The sequence below is a fragment of the Spermophilus citellus genome, assembly GCF_964194105.1.
Source record: "Spermophilus citellus genome assembly, chromosome: 5".
Taxonomy (NCBI): Eukaryota; Metazoa; Chordata; class Mammalia; order Rodentia; family Sciuridae; genus Spermophilus; species Spermophilus citellus.
This window is the reverse complement of record NC_138186.1, coordinates 119518618-119535280: the sequence shown is the minus strand read 5'-3', so window position 1 is coordinate 119535280 and position 16663 is coordinate 119518618. Positions and strand designations below refer to the sequence as shown.

Sequence of the window (16663 nt, the reverse complement as noted above, 5' to 3'; positions counted from 1 at the left end):
GACAAAAATAGGTTTTAAAGAGGCTGTAATAATGTTGGCATGGGACACATTCATGTCCATGAGCTTATAGAACTGGAGATGGACTTGGGTGAAATGCCCCTGGAGAGAAGAGGGTGACATAAAAGAATGAGATCAGGGATGTGTAGAGAGATTTGGAGACACCAGAATATAGATGGAGGATGAAATTTGGGGAGGAGTTCACATCATCCAGCAAAAGCAGGTAGATAGAAAAAGGAAATGTGTGCCTTGGAGGTACCCTGTAGAACACTAACCACATAGGGGCAACAGAGGAAGAGAAACCCCCTAAAAATCTAAGAAACAAAGATGGGCATGAGAAAAATCAGAGGAAAGAGTTGTCTTGGAAACCAAAAAAAGAGAGAGAAATTCAGGGAGGGGATTCAACAATGTCAAGCACTAAAATGAGAACAAGTACGACTGGGAAAGCCAAGCTATGGATTTCTTTTTCAGCTCAGTGTCAGTGGTGTAATGGAGGCAGAAACAGATGACTGGTAGAGGCATTGACTGGCATGAGGGAAACAGAGCCAGTGTGAATGAATTCATAAGGTAGTGGACCTGAGGGAAGGTGTTCTTAGAATCTGAGCTCAGAGGAAGAAGTAAAGTCTCATCCAACAGAGGATCCAACACCTATCTGTGTTCACTATCTCCCTTCATAACTGGACGTGTGAAAAAAATGGATAGTGCTATAGTTTGTATTGGAGTGCCCCCCACAAAGATATACATGTTCAAGTCTTGGGTTGTCAGCCTCCAATGTTATTGGGAGATGGTGAAACCTTTAGAATGTAGAGTCTAATGGAAGGCACTTAGGTCACTGGAGACATGACCTTAACAGAGATATTGGAACCTCAGTCCCTTCCTTTCTCTCTCTTTGCTTCCTGGCTGCCATGATGCAAATAGACCTCTTCTGCAACATGCTTCTACCATGATGTACTGTGCCATGACAGGCCCAAAGTGACAGAGCCAAGAAATCTGAAACCTCTGAAACTGTGAGCCAAAGTAAAACTTTCCCCCTTAAAAGCTGATTTGTCTCAGGTATGTTGCAAGAAAAAGCTGACTGACCCAGATGGTATGGTCGGGAGAGATAATATGGTATGATGCAGGGTCTGAAGGCCACAGATGTGTGGGTCCCAGAGCACAGAGCTCATCTTTCCTGCCACGGGTAGCACTGCTTCTTCTGGGATGGGTAAAAGGACATAAGGATGCATCAAGACAGAGGGGAATTTTACAAAGAAGAGAGCTGGAGTGAGATTTTCTGCCCAGTTGCCTCTGTGTTCTCATTTAGAGTCAAGATCATCTGCTGAGATTAAATGGATGCAATAGAAATTTGGAATGCATTTCTCCTTTCTTACTAATTCATAGTAGCATTCATTCAGTGATGCATAAACCTATAAGAAAGGAAGATGTTTTCTGCTAGTCACTTTCTATTTTGCCTCTTGAGGGATCCAGGTTGAGGGTGGTACTGAATGAAGTACACAGAGTCCTTCAAAACCAAAGCAGTTTCATCTTCTAGCCATGGGAACTAACAAAACATCCCAACCAGTGAAAAGTACTACTAGTTTCCCTGAGTCCACTGAAATCATGTCATTTATAGACAATTCAACCTCCAAACTTCTTGTAAAAAAGAAAAGATAATTTAGGCAGATATTTGCAAGACTGTGGGCCATTAAAAGGTAATAAACAAACTGTATCATCCATGAAAAGCACTTAACTCAGTGCCTGGTGTCAGTCCATAAATATTAGCCATTATTGTTCATAAAAACCCAGATGAAGATGACAGAGATATGTGTCATCTCACAACATTGATTGCTACGAAATCGTTAAGAAGTCACATCAAAATCCCCCAGATGCCTGTAAATCTAAGGTTATTTCTCTTTACTCATTATTATAGCTGGCCTTTGTGGGCTACATCTCTTCCTTTCTTGGAAATGTGTCCATGGCATTTGCCCCAATAAATTAAATAAAACTGAGCCAGTTTTCAAATAAAAAAAATCTGGCAGAGACTAGGTTGTGTAACCATAGCTCAGAAGGCAAGGAGGGAAAAGGATAATCCAGTTACAGGAGGCAAGTGAGGAGAATCCAGAGCAAAAGGCCAGATGTTAGCAAGAGAGTTATTTCAAGACAAAAGAAAAAAGACACCACTGAAGCCTCATTATGTTATGTAAGTGGCAATCACTACTATAAATGAACAATTCAAAAATTATTTCAAGTAACTTTTCAAGGAGAAAATTAAAGAAATATTAATGAACATAATCATTCCCAACTCCAATACTTCAAAGGAAAAAATCTGTATGGCTTTAGGGGCTGTTAACTTCCTTGTTTGATTCTTTAAATTTTGCACATAAAGAGGGCTTTATTAGCAAAAGTAGTATTTCAACAGACCTCAAGTCTGTTGGTATCTATGGTCCAAGTAAATGTTTGATGAATAGGTTTTGAGATCTGTGAGTGGAGCAATGGTTTCCACCCATGAGAGTACCCATTAGTCAATAAAGAATAATGAGGAATAGCCCCATATGTGTGGCATTAGTACTATGAAAATAACTTCTTTCCACCCTACTAAATTAAAGGATCAGGCTTAAGATTGTCCAGACATCTCTGTGTTCCTCAGAAATTCTCAGGATCTGAATCACTGTCCTTTCATTGGTAATTCAATTGAGAGCTGGAATGTTTTGTAAACTTGACAAGGTGTGGCAGACATGGGCCTAAAGCAATAAGCACAAAGGTGGCTCTCAGAGCTAGTTAGGAGAAACCAGCAAAATGGTGCATGTTAGCTTTTATCCTAGTTTTATCACAACAATCTTAAGAAGAAATGCCTTTGAACTGGGTATATCTTGGGAATGTTGAAACCAGTTTCTTAATCAAGCTATGGTGAAATCACTGTCAAAATCTAAAACTTAACTTTGTCTATTAAAATGTGGGGAATTTCAATTACGCAAATAAGAGCTTAGACATACCCAAGGGAGGATACATGGGTAATTTTCTCCAGATTTAAGTAAAATCAATCAAGAGGCCAATGTCTGTATAAGCACATTGCATAATGTATTTAACTCATTTGGGCACTTTGATCATAGGTCTGTATATGAGAAAATCAGTATATGTAAAGCCCTACGTGAAAAAAATAACAGAACCTGATAGCCTTGTTCTGATAACAGAATAAAAGTGGATAGCTTAATTGGGGACTTCTTTCCATCTCAGACATTTTACCTTTTACTTTTATAGACACATAAAAAAATGAAATGCCTCATCATCTAATAAATTCACTGTTCTTAGAAGTCATTTATTCTCAATAAAGTCTAAATTGATATTTTTAAGTACATTCCAATTGGTTGATTCCCACTAGAAGATCTCTGCATTCTATCAGGTTCCAAGTCTGCCCAATTTTCATGCAGATGAAAGTAGCATTGTACAGGACTCACAGACTCTGGGAGAGGGCATAAAGCTTTAGCCCTTCAGTGAGCATAATATTCTATCTTAGGATAACTTTTATTGTGTACTGACAAAAAATGGAGCTCACTAACACTAAAACTAGAGCTAAAATCACTGTTGCCTAGAAACAAGAAGAAAGTGGAGTCACACACACACACACACACACACACACGCACACACACACACACAAAACTAAGCAGAAAGATAATTTAATGTGGGTTGTTATACTAATTTGGAAGATAGCAATGCTGGATATTGGTGCATAAATTTAGATTTCCACTTTTGAGCTTCCATAAATTAAAGAAAGAATTGGTGAATCAAAACTCTAAAAGTTTAATTTAGGAATGAAGATGAGTTGAGTTGATATTTGTAAAATGTTTATAGATCCTTAGTTGAAGACGCAGTGCAAATGTCTATTCCAGTTATATAGGTCCGATCCTATTAGAGTAGGCAGCAGAGTTATAGAGTGTGCTCTTTGTAATGGAATTTTATTACAATTAATTTTTTGTCATTCGTTGGAACAGGAGATTACATCTGATTCTCTTTGGGTCATATATATCTACTCAGAGACTACAGGATGTATCTCACACCATCAGATACTAACTTTAGACTCATCTTAAATACCATCAATTTTTTACCATTATTGTTTGTTTTAATGAGTAATTGAGTACCTTAGATTTGTAGAGGATGCTATTAGAGCATTTAAATAGTTTAGTCAATTAGGAATTTCAATAGAAATTGTGACACGAACAGAGATTCATGCCTGTGTAAAAATTAATGGCTTGTGGTTAGTTAACTAGCTCATCTGTGACAATATTTAGAAAATAGAGTGAGATTTCTCTGAAAATTTTTAATCTGAAATTGAATTACTTAGCTTGGTTCTCACTTTATTTAATAATTCGAAATGGCTTTTAGACATTAACCACACCCAAAGGGTGCAGACTGGTCTGTTCTTCAAAATAGCACTATTTTTAAATTTTTAAGAAAAAAATTTTAAGAAAAAATTCTGTACAATGACATCATTGTTGGTATGAGTCTAGTGTTCTCAAAGGGACTTCTTCAAATAAGGACAAAAATGATCACATAGTTATATAAATACTATTCCCTTTGTTTAAAAAACAGTCTTAATTTTTTATAATTCTATCTCATTAAATAATTAATATTATGATTGCATAATGGACTTCTGGAAATAATGCCTTCTACAATAACACCTATACTTTCCCAAGTCCCTTTAAACATGAGTTCACATGTGGACATCCCATACTCGTTTCCTTTTAAACTTCTCTCTAGTTCTGATTTCTACAAATGGAAATTAGACAAGTTCACAAACACTGATTTTTTTTTTTTTTTTAACTACAGGCCAGACCTCATGCTACTCCTAACAAAGTAGCTAAATGGGAATTTTTATTCTTATTCTTCACAGGCAGAAGTAAATGGTATTGATTAATCCAATTTAGGGAGGAGGATTATTAGGGATTGAGCCTAGGGTCACTTTACCTGAGTTACAGCCAGAGTCTGACTAAGTTGCCAAGACTGGCCTCAAACTTGCTGTCTTCCTCCCTCATTCTCCTGAACTGCTGGGATAACAGGCAGGCACCTCTATCTGCCTTAATCCAATCTTAATGGTAGAGCAGGAGGAAAGCTGTAATAATGGAGAGATATAAAAATGTCTCTTCATAAAATGATTTTGTGGACAGTAACTAGTCAACATGAAAAATTTTTTTAAACAAATTACTTTGAAAGGAAATATTCTCACTCAGTGGTTTCATACATTAATAACCTATATATTTTAAAGCATTGTGTTCATTTTCAAATATTTTTCTGGGTTTAAAGATGATTGTTTACACATTTTATCTATTTCAGCCTGCTTCACAATGTCTATAATAACAAAAATTTTGGAAACAACTTAAAAATTCAACAAGAAAGACTTGGCTGAATATACTAATGGTATATTAAGAGTTCAAACTTGAAAAAAAAAAAAGGATCTAAAGCCTGTGTCCTCCATTTCTTATATGTGTTTCTTGGGTCTATAAGTCCCTATATGCCACAACTTCCCTATATGCAAAATGCAGATAATAGAACCTACTTCATAAGTCTGTTGTGGGCCAAAAGGAAAAATTATGCAACATGACCTACCCAGAGACTTAAATATGTTCAATTAATTAAAAATTTACTTCAATTATTTATTTACTTATTTATGAGGGACAGCATGTTAGAGTGGAGAAAGAAGAAGATTTAGATCAGTCTGAACCTCTTACAAAGTTGAATGACATTGATGGTAACTAATTACAATTATAATTATTATTATTATAATAATTTTTTAAAGGCCATGGCACCATCCCAAGAGATACATGTCCTCTGAAGTTTGCCTATTAGTTGTCTTCTGTAGGTCAGTCTTCTCACATAGGAAAGAGTGTGCCATATGGCACCTAAACCATCAACTATAAGATTTCTTCTCTAGCTCAGGCGCTCATGTGCGTACCCAAACCCCATCTTTGTTCATTAAATTCTGGAGAATCTTCCAAAAGAAAATAGCCATCAATTTAGTTTGTGAGAAGACCAATTCCCACATGCCACTAAATAACACAAGTGTTAGAATTACTATGGATAATGTTTATTAACCAGAAGCAAAACTGAGAAATATAGCTCTGCTTTCATTCTTGAAAATATTTGCCTTTTATTATTGTAAAAAGTTAATTTACCAGTTTCTGTAGAATTTCAAGAAAAGATTCGGTGAAAAGATCCCAGGATTCTCAGGAGCCATAATGAAATATTTCCACACAAAGAAACAAATTTGTCTTCCTTCAGGGTAATTAAACTTCTCTAAAACCATTTAACAACTCTATTTTAGGGAATTTCTAAATAGGCTCTAGTGGTGGCATCAGAATCTCTCCATGCCCAGAGCTTCCACTTCCCTATATGTTGCATGCATGTGAGTTTTTAAGTGGTGATGCTTGCCCTCTGAAGAGAGGAATTGGAAAATGTAATTCATTCAGGTGGACATTCTCCAGCAGGAAAGGAATTCGCTAGATTTCCACCCTCCACCCCATCCCTTTCTTGGCAGGAGGCCAAATGACTGCTCAACACAGCCCTATCCCCACCTCCCTTTTTTCTTCCCATCTCTCACAGTATGAGACTGGAGCAAGTCATCCTTCACCCAAGGTCATAGCCTCACCCAAGGTTATAGCCTCAGCCTGGGGAGTAATAGATAAGTGAATAATGAGTAATTCTCCAAGTGAAGTTTTCTCCTAAATTTGGCACAACATAAAGATTTCATCTTGCATGTAGTCAGTCCAACTGGACTATTGAGAAATACTTAAGACCAGCCCAGCCCTAGCAGAGAGCAGTGGGTAAGTTAACAGTATATACCAATGGTTTGCAAAAACTTATCTCAAGTGTGCTATGCTGGTCCAAACCATTCAAATCACCTAGTGTTAGCTGAGAAATTAACATACACTAAGCACTGTGAGAGATGTTTTCTATACCTGGTGGAATGAATATCAGAATCTTGGGGGCAGCTTTTTAAAACTGCAGACCCTTTTCAATTCTTCTATAAATCTAAAGTTCTTTTAAAATACAAAATTTATTTATTAATAAAGTCCCAATTACTTGGCTTCATTATTAGAAGTACTGAATCAGAAGCTCCTCAGATGAATATAATATAGTCAGAGAGCTTGGAAACCAGTTTTGGGGATTACTGAGATGACTAATATTAAGACCCATGCTAATCTAAACTACTCTTATAACCAAAACCCTGCCACTTGCAAAATGTAATGCATTCATGGGTCATCAAATCAATTTTATGGATTACAAGCAATATTCATTTTTAAATAAAATGGAGAAGTTCAAGTTACAGCACACATAGTAAGTTATTTACTTATGAATCTCTGAGGTACATACAACCTGATACTTATACACACATATGTCTAGATTAAGGTCTATATTGGTATCACTGTAGATGTGGATATGAATATCTAGAAATAGATATAGGCAAACACATCCATCTGTCTACTGCATCAGAGTGAAAACATGCATGTTTTACTTTATGACAATACCTAAAAACATGAAATTAGAAGATCTAAATTAAATGCTTCCTGCTGCAATTTTCATGCCTTTTCCTCTCTTTTATTACCTCTCAATTTGGAAAAACTGAGAAAAAAGACTTACAATCAGCCACAAACTCTCCATTATAAATTATGAATTGTCCCTCTCAGTTTCCCTTTCTCTCACTTAAGTGAAATATCTTTTCTTCACAGACAATGTCATTATTCTCTATTAAACCTTAAAATGAACATATTAAATTTGGGGTCTACAAAGGTGGTATTTTTTTAAATTTTTTGCAGTTATAGATGGATAGCATGCCTTTATTTTATTTGTGTATTTTTTTATGTGGTGCTGAGGATCGAACCCAGTGTCTCCCACACCCAAAGCAAGCACTCTGCCACTGAGCTACAGCCCCAGCCCCAAAGGTAGTGTTTTTAATGCTGTGCATGGTGTCTAGTCATTCTTTATTTACAGAAAAAAATAATAATAAGAGGAAATGGGTTTGTAGAGCAGTCAGAAGGAATTCAGCCAGATATCATGAAAAATTTCCTGGTAGCCAAGACAGTACAAACTACAATGGGTCCATGGAAGGGGGGTGATGTTGAATCTCATACTCTGTAAGACTGTGAAAACAATCACCATTCTTTTCTGTCTGGAATTCTTCAGATGGAAGCCTGTCTGAAGGGTCAGAGTGCACTTCCAGGCCTATCATGACATTTCTGCCCTTCATCACAGAGACAGACCCAAAAGCACATGGAATACTTATCCTAAGCCCAATCACATAAACAGCAGATCATTTCACAGTGTTTCTCAGATGAAGGCACTGGTGATGTTTGGGGAGGGAAATTCATTATTGTGCAGGTCAACTGGTGCATTGAGAATGGTGCAACCTCCCCACAAGCCACTTAGCTTCTCTGGGTCTCATTATCTCATCACTAGAATAAAGGAAAATAATCTGTTCCTCTCAGAATTGTGAAATATATAATCAGCACCCAACAGGGCCTAACAAGTATAAGAATTCATTAACTTCCTTACCCTTCCCTTTAAAATGTTATAATCTGAAGAAATGAGTTTTTAAGAGGCCACATTTATGAAAGCTACAGCTCTACGTGAGGCCATAGTCAGTAATTTCTGAATCCAGAAGTCTTTGTTTATAGAGAACATAATGCAATTCCTCATCATGAATAATACTCAGTCACGGTTTGTTTGGTTTGGTTTTGCTTTGCTAGAAAATTTCTCTCTTACTGTTATTAAAATCTTCTTATTCATCTTTTCACTGATGGAACAGTGGTAAGGGTGTTCCTCCTCTCCTGCAAAGTGAAAGAAGAGGGAAAGAAATTATGCAACAAAAAACATTGTGTATACAACATCTATCACTAAATGGTAGTATAAATAGTTCATTTTAGTATACCTTTAAAGACATATTTAGTTTGTTTAATAATCATCTTCTATTGCTTCTCTCAGAAAATACTGACCAAAATGGAACTTTTTGAGAATTAAAATGCTTTTTACTCCATCTGTTGCAGAAATGTGACGCTGGATTCTTTCGCGCCCTGTCAGGAGAATGCTTACCCTGTGACTGTAACGGTAATTCCAATGAGTGCTCAGATGGCTCTGGATTCTGTGTGGTAAGTTGGGAACATGCAGGAGCAAACTGCTCTCTTTTTCCACCCTTCACTTTTTCCTGTAAAACACAACATGTGAACGCCCCCTGATTTTAAGTGGCCCCCAAGGCATTTTCTTGAATGTGCATATGTGCTCAGAGGCTTGTGCCTCGCCACCCTCTGCAGCTGGTTTCCTGCTGTAGGCCAACAGTGATGGGATTATAGATGATACACAGAGGGGAACCACCCATCAAGATTCCTCTGTAATAGTATAGTTTGCCATATGTTTGACTTCATCACACATAAAACAGGAGAGTAAAACAGTTGTTGCATAGCCTGTTATAAAATGTAAGATAATCAGGCCTATAGACCAAAATCAGTTTTTAAGTTTGAACCAAATGAAGATGAAGCTTTGGCCTTGTGATTTAATTCTGTGTTCAAGTCCCAAAGAGATTTTTTTTCCTTAACTAAAATGAATTCCTCAATAGGCCGTTCTTCAGTGAAACATGATACAGATAAAGACTGAAAAGCCTTCCATACCTGTTACATATTTCTCGTTTTCAATAAATGAAGAAATGACTTGGTAAATATGGCCACTGAAATATTTATTACAAGTGACTTCAGTAGAAGTCATGGGGAAGGCGGCATTTTTAAGTACTTATGCTCTAAGATCATGGGTTGTTTTCCATCAGCCTTTTGATGTAGCAAGAAAATTGAAGTTTTAAGTTCCTATGGGGCAAAAGAGCCTTTCTCAAACAGCAAGAGTAGTTTTGCTTAAGCTACAAGAGCACTTATTTAAATACACTCAAAATTAGCATAATTTCCCTATTAAACAGTTAATCTTGATCATAAGCAGCCTCCAAGGTGCATATAGGAAGGTGCTATTTTACTCACACTTCACATTAAGATGCAAATCAGAATGCTTTCATTTATTTTTAAACCTTAAAGTTGTCATTTTCCTAGGGACAGAGAATTAAGAGGCATAATGCTAAATGTTGCTATCTCTTTGTAGTGTTTGTACAGTCCTCATATTTGTCTTCCCCTTCCCCCATCTTCTTAAACAACCATTACATCCAGGATGTCCTCCGTAGCAGTGTAGGCACATGCAGCTGCCAAAGTCTACCCCTATCTAATGCTTCCATCTCCGGTTTCCTGTTATTTTAATCCCAGTGACATTTGGAAAAGAAAAAAATCCCATGCATACACTTGAACTAATAATGTACATCTCTGATAATTTGACCAACTAAAATTTCTTCCGTTATCTGGTTTATTAAAACAAAACACAATAGGGACCCATCAAGCCTATCAGCTGCTGTTAAGCAACTGGTAAGATGAAAGACTGAAATAGACTAAAGGGGAACAAAGTCCCTTCTTCTGGTGCCTATCAAGAGAAGTGACAAAGCCTTTCTTCTTTACAATGACATTGTCAGGACAAAAGCAATCATGGTTTCATCTCTGATCTAGACATGAACTTCTGAGAGGGATGGTCATCATGGGCTTTCTTCCCAGTTTCTGGAGCATATGAAGTTTTAATAAAATCCTTGGTGTGGGCTAGGGTGTTTAACATTTATTTACATGTACACCTAGAGAAGTTCTTAATCTTCCTGCAATTACTTCATTCCAAAACAGAAAATTTAAATGAAAAGAAATAGCCATTCTATTCTTCTTAATGGTAATTCCCTCATCCCACCCAATCTAGAGAGAAATATAATTTATTCCCTGATTAAAGTTTAATATATACATATATGTATATTGTGTTTGAAATTTGAAGTAAAAAAATCTCCCACAATATATTCTCACAGAGATACCCATATTTGTATTCTTACAAATTTGATTTCAAAATGAAAAAGATATAATTTATATTTAATTACATGTAAGTAAAGGTACAGAAAAGGCTTGCAAATACAGAAGTAATATTTGGTCACTTAATTGGCAAATGTATTGTCTATAGAGTCACACTGGAATGAAACTCATTTTTTCTGTTTTCTTTGATGTCCCTATTCCAGTCTACCAAGAGAGCAGGTTAAGGTGGGTTGGCTCCTACCCTGTCACCCCAGATTATCCTCAGCTTTCAGGGAGCCAGAGAAGCAGAGTCTCCAACACAAACACTTCATGCATCTTATTATGATCACTAGTGTTTCAGTCAGTTTTTACAGGTTGCCTGATTTATCTCTCCAATCTTCCATAAGCAATCAAAAAGGAAAATCTTCTTTCAGTTTTTGCCTTTATTTTGAAGGGTTATGGAGCCCCTGTATCTTCAGTGTCTACTCCCAAGTGCTTCTAATTATTCCTAAATTCCACTGTCAAGTTGATCTTATAATTTATAGACAGACTCTAACTAGTTAGTGAACTAACTCATTCACCAACATAATTATGCTACCATTTTAGACATCAGACAAGCAAAGACACTTCACTAGTAGAACACACATCTTCCCAATACAAAAAGGTGACTGAGTGAAAAATGGTTTCAAAATCTATTATGTGTTGAACATATTTCTAAGAGGACCCTTTGCATTTTATCAGAACTACAGCGCCTTAGGCAGGATTCTCGGTGGGGTAGGGCTCCATAGTCTGGGCAATTCCAGTAGATAATGACCAGTCAGCTCTAGAAGGATCCCGGAAGGAAGTACAAAATAAGATTGAGGGAGAAAAGCAGCTGGAAGCAGACAGGTATCTGGAAGCAAGAATGTCTGGTCACAGATAAATCTGTATTTTCTCCTAGCTCTAGAAGCTAGATACAGAGAACCAAGAAGGGGCCTGACTAAGGCAAGTTACCATCTAAAGAACTGACACTCAGCAATTTGGAGAAAGCCAGAAGCTCATGCCTAGTACTGGAGTAGAGCAAACCTAACTTGAAATTTATCACTGAGCTCCTCAGCTTCCTTTTGATTAAAAATTTATTTGTCTATTGACTTTTTTTTTGGGGGGGGAGCACGTCTTTTTTTTTTTTTTTGGTTGTTCAAAACATTACAAAGCTCTTGACATATCATATTTCATACATTAGATTCAAGTGGGTTATGAACTCCCATTTTTACCCCAATTACAGATTGCAGAATCACATCGGTTACACATCCACATTTTTACATGATGCCATATTAGTGACTGCTGTATTCTGCTACCTTTCCTATCCTATATTATCCCCCCTCCCTTCCCCTCCCATCTTCTCTCTCTACCCCATCTACTACAATAGACAATTCAAAAACAAGGAGAGAAATGAATTGTCTATTGACTTAATGCATACATTTAACAAATATTTTTTAAGCACCAGCTCAGTGTCAGACCTTTTCTAAACTCTGTGTTAAGTACTCCCACTGTGTGAACTGAAGGATGGTAGTGACAGAATACCTATCTGAAAATGCTTATTAACATTACCAAAGTCATGAAGCTTGAGACCATTGGACTGGGCTGGGGTTACAACCCAGCTCAGTGGTAGAATGTTTGCCTAGCATGTGTGAGGCACCGGGTTTGAGTCTCAGCACTGCATATAAATAAGCAAAATATAGGTACATCGACAACTAAAAAAATATTTTTAAAAAAGACCATTGGACCTTTAGAAACATGACACAACTCCCATTTGTTCTGTGACAATAGAATAAAAAAGATTTCAAGATTTGTGTCAGCATTTCAGAAAAAAACAATCCTAAATGTGAAGCAAATATTCAGATTTGAAACCACCAGAAGAGCTACAAAAATATCATTAAGATCTAGAAAAAGCACCTCAAAATGTTAGATATTTTTATTTGAGTGGTGGTTTTATTATCTTTTTTTAGCTTTTGACTATTGTACACTTGTCTAAATTTTCTGAAACTCCCTGAGTAGTTTTATAATTATATATTAAAAATATATTGGTATTTGGGCTGGGGTGGTAGAGCATTTATCTCACATGTGAGGGGCACTGGGTTCAATCCTCAGCACCACATAAACAAATGATGTTGTGTCCATCTACAACTAAATAAAATTTTCTTAAAGATATTGGCGTTCAAATGGAGTTTTAGCCAATTCTAAACACAATGGAGAAGGAAAGTAACTGAATATATTGAAAACTACTAGATTTTTATTATTCTCAAAGCCTAATTAAAATCCTATCAGAAAAGGGAAATCATTTGTAATTTCTTTAGGCACTACTATCTTCTTTTTTAAATTCTCCTTTTTTACATGTGATGGGCAGAAACAAACCACGTATGTTCCTATAAGACTAAACATGTGTAGCAAAAAAATCACACTCATTTCCAGACCAAGAAGGAACCAAGAAGGAACTGAAAATACCGACATATCTTATTGTACTTACAATTGTAAAATTGATATCTAGAACAAGAGCATAATCCTTACACTTAAGTTTTGATAATTTTCCAATACACTGAAAATGTAAAAATCTGAAATTTTACAAATAGTGATCACTCTAATTCTGTGATAGCTAAAATTCTGATATAAAATCAGACTTACATAAAAGATTGATAAGGATGAATAGTTAAGTGAAGTCTCTTTTTTTATTTATTTATTTATTTATTTATTTATTTTGCTCATTGATATAAGAACATGACAGAAGCTAGGTTCTCTATACATTGTTAATTCTCCCTTTCACAACCTGAGCTTGCTCCTCCTCTTGTATTCTCCACCTCACTTAATGACAGAGCAATTCTGTGGGTCCCTGATGCTTGGTGCATAGAAGTCCCAAATGCTTCATCAACTTCCATTTCTTCCTTACTAACATTCATTTTGACAACATATACCACTAGTGCAAACTAGGATAGAGGCTTCTCTCTTCTATGCCCTGTTACTGCCTTCATTCTGGACTTCAGCATCCCTTCCTGACTGCTGCCCCATCTTCCCAACTGTCCTTCCTCTAATCTGCCTCTTGAACAGCAGTGGAGATGTCTTTCAACAACACAACCTAATAAAGGGACCCTCTTTTTAAAATCCTCTGGAAGTTTCTACTCCAGCCACCCTGAGCACACTGCCACATAAACTTGCATAACCTTATTCCCTAGATTGTGTGTGTGTGTGTGTGTGTGTGTGTGTGTGTGTGTCTGTGTCTGTGTTGTTGGTGGTGGTGGTGGTAGGGATCTAGACCTGAGAGTTCTAGAAGGATGACTTCAAACCTAGGTCACATGTTACCACCTCCAGTAATCCTTCAACTTTCTCAGGAGTCCTCCTGAGAGGATGCATTTTCCTTATCTTTGTAGCAGAAAGGAGCTTCATACTTGCCTCACTCATAGCCCTGAGCACAAAATATGTTTTACTTATCTCTCTGTTTCTTGCACAAGTCCATGAGTTCCTCAAAGGCAGAAACCAGGTCATCTTCATCTTGGTAACAATCATATCTTATTGTCTATCATGATAGCAACTTAATCCAGGTTTATTAAGTGCATGAATGCATTGGTTACTAAAATGACAAGATAATATAAATGCAAAAAATTTTAATTGTGTAATTTATGAAATACTTTGTTCATTCCTTTATTGAAGTAGATTGTACTATTGGGCTTGGGCCCAACCCTGAGTACCAGTAAGCAGTGCTATCAATACTAGGTATTTCTGTCTAGATCTCTGCTTCTCAGAGTGTAGTCTAAATAAGCAGAATTAGCAATATATTAGAGTTTGTTAGAAATGAAGATTCCCAAATTTCACCCAAGATGTCCTAAATCAGAACTCATAGTGTCACCAGACCTTTAAGGGATTTGTGCACACTTTGAAGAAGTACTGACTAATTCAGCAAAAAGCTTTTATCAAACTGTATGGTTTTACACATTCTTTGTGCTGTTTTGATTGAAGATACTATCTCTATGGTTTGTATTTGCTAAGAGTTGCTTTGTGGCCTAAGATATGGTCTATTTTAGAGAAGGATCCATATGCTGCTGAGAAGAAAGTGTATTTCAGTCATTGATAGATGAAATATTTTATATATGTCTGTTAAGTCTGAATTATTAATTGTATTTTTAGTTCTATAACTTCTATAGTTAGTTTTAGTTTGGAAAATCTATCCAGTGATGAGAGAGGCATGTTAAAGTTGCCTATCCAATATTATTGTGTTGTCATCTATTTGATTCTTGAAATTGTGAAGGGCTTGTTTGATGTATGTATATTCTCTATTGTTTGGGCCATAAATATTTAAGATTGTCATACTTTGTTGATGTATAATTCCCTTAAGCAGTATGAAATGGCCTTCTCTGTCCCTTCTGATTAACTTTGGCTTGAAATCCATTTTATCTGATATGAAGATAGAAACCTCTACTTGTTTATGAGATCCATGTGAATGATAAGTTTTTTTCCCATAATTTTACCTTCAGTATGTGGATGCCCCTGCCTAAGAGGTCTCTTGGATGGAACTAGAGACCATCATGCTAAGTGAAATAAGCTAATCCTCAAAAAACAATGGTCAGATATTCTCTCTGATATGTGAATGCTAACACATAAGAAGGGAGGGGGAGGCAAAAGTAGAAGTTCATTGTATTAAACAAAGGAGAATGAAGGAAAGGGAGGATGGATTGGAGTAGGAAAGACAGTAAAATGATTTAGACATAACCTTCCTATGTTTATATATGAATGCACAACCAATGAAACTCCACATAATGTACAACCACAAAAATGGATCCTAATTAGAATAAGTTATATTCCATATAAGTATATGTCAAAATATACTCTACTGTTATGTATATGTAAAAAGAACAAAAAAAATGTTTTTAAATGAAAAAATAAAGAATAAAGATACAAGAGCTTTTGTTCACTGAATTTTAAATTTAAACTGAAAAAAATTATAGTACTTACAAATTTATTTTAAAATATCATAATAAGTCTATTGCAAATTAACATAAATCATGTTTTTATAAAAGATAAGCATATTTTACAAATTTAAAATATGTCTAATGTCTGGCTTAATGGAAGACAGTTGGATGACTAATATGTGTGAGGCTCTGGGTTCAATCCTCAGCACCACAAAAATAAAAACAAAAAAGAAAGCAGTTGGATCCTTCTACCTGCTTCCACATCAGTCTGTGATGATGTGATGATGCCTATGTCAGGTACCTTCTAGAAAACCTTACCTCATGCACATGAGAAAATGAACATCCAAAATATAGATGAAATATTAACTTATCTGGAAAACAGGTTTGACCTCTTTGTATATGCATTGAAATCCATCAATCTAGTTTTGCATAAAGCATGCTGACAACTCACGTGAAGGCTAATCTGACTCTTTGCAGCTCTTTTCCTACATTAAAGGTAGAGGGGCCCTGACGACTGAAATGAAGTAAATCAAATTCCATGCATGTCTGATTTTGTCCAAATGAAGTCAGCTATTATGCATAACTATAATGCACTGATAAAAGGAAGTCCTAATCAAGTGCCTATGCTCATGTGGTGACCAAATGTATTTCCTCTCTTGTGAAGGAGTTAGAGTCAGTGCCTGAATGTCTTTCTTAACACTTACCTGCAATCAATTGTCTAACTGTAACTTTCTTAACCACTGGCTAAAGATTCAGAATGTTTATTCTATCTTTCGTTTTTAATTTTTTAGTTGTCAATGGATCTTTATTTACTTATATGTGGATCTTTATTTACTTATATCGAGCCCACTGCCT

General features: G+C 36.1%; 1 protein-coding gene across 3 annotated transcripts in view; it reads left to right on the top strand.

The window, feature by feature from the left end:
• LAMA4 (laminin subunit alpha 4) overlaps nucleotides 1–16663 on the top strand; it is a 147788-nt gene that overhangs the window by 25170 nt on the left and 105955 nt on the right. For all 3 annotated transcript variants that reach the window (XM_081294261.1, XM_081294260.1, XM_081294262.1), the window contains one exon: nucleotides 9012–9113. In XM_081294261.1, the coding sequence (XP_081150387.1) occupies nucleotides 9012–9113 (102 nt within the window). The remainder of the gene's footprint in view (nucleotides 1–9011; nucleotides 9114–16663) is intronic.